This window comes from Neofelis nebulosa, chromosome X (assembly GCF_028018385.1).
Source record: "Neofelis nebulosa isolate mNeoNeb1 chromosome X, mNeoNeb1.pri, whole genome shotgun sequence".
NCBI classification, from domain to species: Eukaryota; Metazoa; Chordata; class Mammalia; order Carnivora; family Felidae; genus Neofelis; species Neofelis nebulosa.
The window spans coordinates 19366245-19373759 of record NC_080800.1 but is presented as its reverse complement, the minus strand read 5'-3'; the positions used below and the strand labels follow the sequence as shown (position 1 = coordinate 19373759).

The window sequence follows — 7515 nt, the reverse complement described above, 5'->3', positions numbered from 1 at the left end:
GGAGGTTGGCGGAGGGTTTTCTGTTAAACAGTACACACAAAAAAACAACCCTTTGTTTTCCTTGCTAAACTCCCTTCTTGGGTTCTCTGCAGACAAATTTGAGGAGTGATGTTTTGCTTAATTGATTCCGAAGTTTCTCAACTCTGACACCATTGACATTTGGGCTACGTGATTCTTTGTTTTGGGGGGTGGTCCTGTGCAGTGTGGGATGTTTAACAGCACTGCTGGACTCAACCCAGGAGATGCCAGTACCCCTCCCCTCCCTTAAGTTGTGACAACCAAATCGGTCTCTAAACATTGTCAAAATTGGCCCTGATGGGGAACCAGTGGTGCAGATTATGCCAAGAATAGGAAGGTTGTGGGGTTTTATTCTCCACAACCCATGTCATTTTTTTTCTTATTTTTCTTTTAACATATAGTGTAATAATGATTTCAGGGGTAGAATTGAGTGATTCATCACTTACACATAGCACCCGTGCTCATCCCAACAAGTGCCCTCCTTACTGCCCCTCACCCATTTAGCCCATCCCCCCACCCAACCCCCCTCCAGCAACCCTGTTTGTACTCTCTATTTAAGAGTCTCTTATGGTTTGCCTCCCTCTTTGTTTTTATCTTACTTTTCCTAAAAGATATCATTTAAAACCCTCTTTCTTCTCCTGAAGTCCTTTCTTGGTTACTGTGCAACTGGTTTTTGTTGTTTTGTTTTGTTGATGCTCCTTTAGGGATTGTTCATCTCAGTACTAATAATGTTTTGGGCCCAAAAATTCTGTGTTGGGTGGGGCTGTCCTGTAGATGGTAAAGTATTTGCACAGTATCCCTGACCTCTACCAACAAGCTGCCAGTAACACCTTCCCACCCAAGCCCCTGATAAAAGACCAGTGCTGTCTCCACATACGGTTAAATGTCTGCTGGAGGGAGGGCCCAAAATGCCCCTGGTTTAGGACCCCCGTTCTGTCTATGCTTACCTTTCCGCATACAGCGGCTCTTGTTTTCAGTTGTTTGTTTGAGAAGAAATGTACATTGTCTCCTTGTCTTACGAGTGGATGTTGAGTGATAATTTTTGCTGTTGTTACTTGAACATGATTGAAGAAGCTATCTCAAAGTGGTTTAATTGTTACACTTTTCTCTAACAAATATAGTGTTGTCCCTAAGAGGAATTCTGACAAATAACATATACTCTGACTTGCTAAACATTCATCATTTCTACTCTCAGTGAATGGGAGTGGGCCATTTGAGTTTCTGTCACAGGTTCTGCTCTAGATTGCTTTTGCATTAGAGTAAATCTGCACATACCACTCTGTTTCACTAAATCTGAATGTATGGGCAACCTGTAGATAAATAAGCATATTGTCTTGCACACATTAACTGTATTAAAATGAAAAGAATGTCAATACTGGAATCAGGCACAACTGGGTTAATGTATCATGTAACTCCTCTTTAACCAGATTTAGTAACCTTAGGCAAGTTAGTTTCTCTGATCTTGTTCCATTCTTTGAAAATTAGGGGTAAGATTACCTTCTGAGTGGGTTTTTTATAAAGATTATAAATTAGATGATAAAGCACCTTTTTGTATATCAAACACTCAAAAATGCTAACCATTGTTATGAATTTTATCAAGAAATATTGAGGCCTAGGGGCGCCTGGGTGGCTCAGTCGGTTAAGCGGCCGACTTGGGCTCAGGTCATGATCTCGTGCTCCGTGAGTTCAAGCCCCGCGTCAGGCTCTGTGCTGACAGCTCAGAGCCTGGAGCCTGTTTCAGATTCTGTGTCTCCCTCTCTCTGACCCTCCCCTGTTCATGCTCTGTCTCTCCCTGTCTCAAAAATAAATAAAACGTTAAAAAAATTAAAAAAAAAAAAAGAAATATTGAGGCCTATATTAAGAGCCTTTGAAGCCAGGATTTAACCTAGAGTATTTACCTCTTTATTTCATTTAATTTCTGACTACTTTGTTGTGGTCACTGCTGGGGATGCTGGGGAAAAAAGATGGCTGTGTTAATTTTTTTTAAATTTGTTGGAGATTGTAAGGCTTGACTAACTCTTAAGTTCTCATAAACATTGAATTTTAAAATTTAGCATCTTTGGGAGGACTTCTTGGAATGTGAGAAGATTTGTATTGCCTCTAAATAAAACATTTGAGATACATTATAAATTCGGAGTTCAACTAAAATTGCTTCCTATAGTGGGGCACCCGGGTGCCTCAGTTGTTTGAGTCTTCATTTCAGTTTGGGTCATGACCTCAGGGTCATAGGATCAAGCCCCACGTCAGGCTCTGGGCTGAATGTGGGGCCTGCTTGGGATTCTCTCTCCCTCTCTCTCTCTGCCCCTCTCCCCCTCCTGCTCACTTTCCCTCTCTCTCTAAGTAAAATGAAAAAAAAAAATTTTTGTTTCCTATGGCAAAAGTGTCATTTGGTTGAATTTTTAATGTTTTTCCCAGTATGTAAGATATATTTTTCTTTCACATTAATTTTTCTCATTATGTATAAATGAAGTTTTGACCTTTTCAAGACAAATTGAAAAATAAAATATGGTGAAAAGCAAATAAAGATAAATGTGAGTCACATTTCAAAAATCAATAAAAATGAAGAATGTACTATCCTGTCATTAAAAAGGGTTTCATTGTTCCAATTTGTCACACAAGGATGTGATTTTTCTTCCTAGATTAGAAAATAAAGTGTTAGTAAAGGCTGAGTTACACAAATTTGGTTACAATATAGAATTTAGAGGTGAAGGGGACCCCAAAATTATTTACTACAACCATCCCAATGTATTAGTGAAGAAAGTGAAGCCTTCAGAAGGTAAGTGGCCTCCACAGAAGTTTTAACCAAAAGTTAGTGATAGAAACAGAATTGTGGAATCTACTAGACGACTGAGCATTTATTTTCTAATGAATTTTTTTTCAATTAGGGAATGACAATGGACATATTTTTAGGGGTTGTTGTGGAACTAACCACTGGGGGAAAATAGAATATTTTGACCAGGATAAACTTGATGATAATTATGTTTCAATTCAGTGCAGCTTTTTAAAGCAGGAAAAGCACCATTGTTGTCTGCTCCCAGTCTGTTAGAGAAGACACAGATGGACATGGCAGGCTATAAAAAAAAAAAAAAACTAGACTTGAACCAACACATCACATTTAATTTTTTCCCACATAATCTCTCACTCTCTGATTTTGCCAACACTTTTGATTTTATTAAGGAACATACACAACATTGGAAACTTGTATTTAATAACTGGGTAAATGTCCTTAAGCTGCTAATATGTTTCCAAAACTTTTTGATGTATCTTGAATATTATAGATCTTTAACATATCTTCAATCTTCAGGTAGTGTAGTACGACTTTTCAACGTAGATATCAACAATACTTCTTGGGTTTTTCACGAAATTTTGATTTTCTTCCTGGGTCCTTTTTTTGCTTATATAACTTGTATTGTTCGGCCATTGTTATAAGATCTTTGGGGACACTTTGATTTGCTCGTTGCAGAATTTTAATCAATTCAGTGGCAATCTTCCAATCATTTTGAGTCATGAGGGTAATCGATATGCCAGTCCTCCCTGCTCTTCCAGTACGCCCCACTCTGTGTACGTATTCTTCGATATTGCGGGGGAAGTCATAATTATACACATGGGTGACATCATTAACATCAAGACCTCTGGATGCTAAATCAGTAGCAATCAATATTTTCACTTGTCCGATTTTAAAGTCCTCTAGTGCTTGTTCACGATCATGTTGTTCTCTGTCACCATGCAGTGACTGTACAGGGATACCTTTTATGCCTAAATCACTGGATAAGTCATCAGCGACAAGTTTTCTGCTGACGAAGATGAGGACTTTGTCTTGGGGTGACAGGCTCTCTAGGAATTCTTGGATAAGAGATCGTTTTTCTTCTTCTGTGGTAACAATTACAATTTGCTTCACTGTATTTACAGCAACTAGATCCAGAGTGCCAACATAAACAATCATAGGCTCTTTCAAATAAGATTGAGCAAGTTGACGAATGGTATCTGGCCAGGTTGCACTTGTCATAATGGTCTGGCGGTCTGGGCGCACATCTAATAAAATCTTCATTATCTGGTGTTCAAACCCCAGATCTAGCATTTTATCTGCTTCATCTAGGACTAAGTAGGTTACGCTTTGTAGGGTGACAAACTTATTCATTTGCAGATCATTCAGTCGTCCAGGAGTTGCAATAATGATGTCTACTCCTTTGGTAATGTCTCGTATTTGTCGATCTCTATTCCCACCACCGTATATGCAAACACTTTTAAGACCTTTGTATGAATACTTAGAACATTCAGCTTCCACCTGAAGAGCTAATTCTCTAGTGGGTGCAAGGACCAGCATGCCAGGTCCATTCCTTTCCTCTCTCGATACTGGTTGATTATTGAGATGAATAAACCCAGGCATTAAATAGGACAAAGTTTTGCCTGTTCCCGTTTGGGCAACTTCTATAAGATCGATTCCTTGTAGAATAATTGGCCATGCCTGTGACTGAATCGGCGTTGGGTTTTGAAAACCAGCTCTTCTAATGTTTTTCATAAGTTCAGGATAGGGTTGGAAAGCATCCTCAAATTTACAGATGGGATTGGGGATGGGACGCTTTTCACCATCTTTCAAGTCATCACACATTATGTCAAAATTTTCCTTTCTCCACATATCTACCTGAACTCGAGACATTGACCTTGTTGCTTTGGATTCTACATAAAAATTTTTCTGAATTGGTGGTAAATCTGCCCATTTTCTTTTTTCCCACTCTACGACTTCTGCCCTGACCTGATCCCACTCTATCAGTGGCTGAACTTGTCTACCAGTGGTATCTGTGTGAAAATCTCGTCCCACAAAGGGCTGAGGGCCAGCATTATCAACACTGGATTCTGAAGTGTAGCTTCGTTCTTGTTTTTTAACAAGAGTTTCTATAGCCGCCTTGGCCTTTGCTTTCATATCCTTGGTACCAAAAATTTTCACCTCTGCTTCAGAATCGCCTTTCATGATCTGTATTTTGGTGCTGGTCGTACTCTGGATGTCTTTTATCTTGGATCCACCACGACCAATCACCACACCAATCATGTTGTTATTTAATTTAAAGCACAGAGGTGGTTCTCGGGGGCCGAAGACCTCCACGTAGCAGCTCCTGCCCCTGCCACTTCTGCCCCTGCCTCTGCTGCCGCCGCCGCCACTGCCACCACCTCTGCCACCACCGCCACCACTGGCACCACCACCGCCACTGGCACCACCTCTGTCTTCCCGACCGGCTCTGAAATCTCTTGGATTAGGCTCTTCCCTTTTCTCTGGGGCCCAGGCCATTGCTGAGTAATGGTGAGATTGGTATTGGCCTCTTGCCTACCTAGAGTTGGAAGACGATGTAGTCCGAGGTCTCTCTCATCAGGCTCTTGACCAACGGACTATGTCGCCCGGCCTTAGCTAAGCAGCTGTTACAGAGGGAACTATTGTTTGACTTGGGGGCAGGGCTTTGAAGGCCTGACCAATCAGAGGACTTGATACTAGGATGTGGTCGGCAGGCACATCTGATGCAAAATTTAAAGGCACACTGCAACATGAGCCATCACTGGTGACTTTAACCTTGGTCATTTGGTTAAGTAGTATTACTCAGGGTTTTCCTACTGTAAAATTATTATTTCTAGCTTTCCATCATAGTAATAAATATTATCACTCTATTCTTTGGAAGCAAGTCGTTAAGTCTAACTGACCCTCCAGGGCCCACCACCTGTTTAAAAGCACTTCTCGCTAACTAACAAATTGTATCTTAGCCATACAATTTGGGAAACACTGCTCTGGGTGAATATTGATTAATGAATTTTTTTCATGTGGTTATTCACCCATATGTATTTTGACCAGACACATTACAAGTCTTCCACACCTCTTTATGAATTATGCTAGGAGTTTTAAAGCATTCCCAGTATCTTTTAGTTCATTATTAAAAAGGGAAATTTTAGTTCAATGTGGCTTTTAGTTAATGAAGAGTATACTATATTTCTCTGTCTAGGGCTTCCTTTACATGGAATAATACCATGTATTACAGAACCACAGAATTCTAGAGGTGTTGGATGTGTTAGGGTCATTTTATTTTTCTTCTTCATCAAAAAGAGAATGAAATCCAGGCCCTAATATACTTACAGACTTGAGTAGGAATGCTCAGCAGATCCTTGAGAGTATAAATTCAGAACCATTTCTTAGCTTAGACATAGGAGCTCTCACTCTTCTGTGAAGTGACTTGTCTCTGCTCCTATTGTTTCATGTCGGCGATAGAAAGTAGAAGGCATGATCATGAAATGAAAGAAAGTCATAGAATTAGGGAGAAGGGTAACTATGTACAAAAGCAGTGCACTTTGGGGGGGGAGATCTCCTTTTAGTAAATTACTGGGATAGAAGACTTTTATAACTATTAGAGGTACTGAGAGAGATTGTGCCTTCAGGATCATTCATTACCATCTATGATTGGCCTTACCAGTTGGAGAAACTGATTGTCACCTAAATTAAGGGCCACCAGTGTGATATCCTTTGCTTTGAATATCTCTGTAACAGGCTTAGCGCTTATTTCCGAAATATTCCCATTAGGTATTTATCCCATGGGTTATGGTTTGATACCTCAATAACTTGTTATTACAACACACACACACACATACACACACACACACACACACACACCCCAAAGTATAAAGTTGTCAATTAGATGCATTCTAGTGGAGCCCCTGGCTAAGAGGTTCTTATAGAACAGAGGCAAAGAAGGAAGGGTTGGGGGTTCTGGTAAAGTATATCTGAAGGTAAAAAGAAAGGTAATGAAAGAAAAGAGAGGAGTGTGCTTAAGACATTCATCACCATTTTGTTTAGGGCTGTCCCTTACCTTACACTTGATAGACAACAATAAGAGAGTAAAATATTAAGAAATATTATCATTTTAAACTGTAATTTCCACAAAGTTTTACTGTAAATGAGTTAATGTTGTCATCTTAAAGCATTCTTGCTGGTGGGACTTCCTTAGAAATAATCTTGACAGTATTTTCATTTACTCTTCTTTGATAATCTAAGGCAACCTAGACTTGTGGAATTCCAGTTAACAATTGGTAATTATAATAATTGTAGTTGATTTCACATCTATATAGCACTTTATAGTTTATAAATACATGTAGAAATGGTCTACTTGGATGATAAGTGTCTGGCCATTATTCTATCCTGCAGGTGCAATATAGTATGGCAAAAGCTGTCATTATCATTCTACACATTGGTGTATTTGCTTTGTGCACAGAACCATATTAATACTATAGGGTCTAAAGAAGTGGCAGCAGTATGGAATAGTTGTCAAGAACACAAAAGCCTAGGGGCACTTGGGTAGCTCAGTTGGTTAAATGTCTGACTCTTGATTTCAGCTCAGGTCATGATCTCATGGATCCTGGGATCGAGCCCTCTACATTGGGCTCTATGCTAACAGCACAGAGCTTGCTTGGGGTGTTCTCTCTCTCTCTCTCTCTCTCTCTCTCTCTCTCTCTCTCTCTCTCTCT

General features: G+C 39.8%; 1 protein-coding gene across 1 annotated transcript; it reads right to left on the bottom strand.

Annotated features, from left to right (window-relative positions):
• Nucleotides 1-3164: 3164 nt before the first annotated feature.
• DDX53 (DEAD-box helicase 53) lies at nucleotides 3165-5424 on the bottom strand. The gene has a single exon (XM_058714762.1). It carries the CDS (start codon nucleotides 5300-5302, stop codon nucleotides 3353-3355), a length of 1950 nt encoding a protein of 649 aa, XP_058570745.1. The 5' UTR covers nucleotides 5303-5424; the 3' UTR covers nucleotides 3165-3352.
• Nucleotides 5425-7515: the final 2091 nt, after the last annotated feature.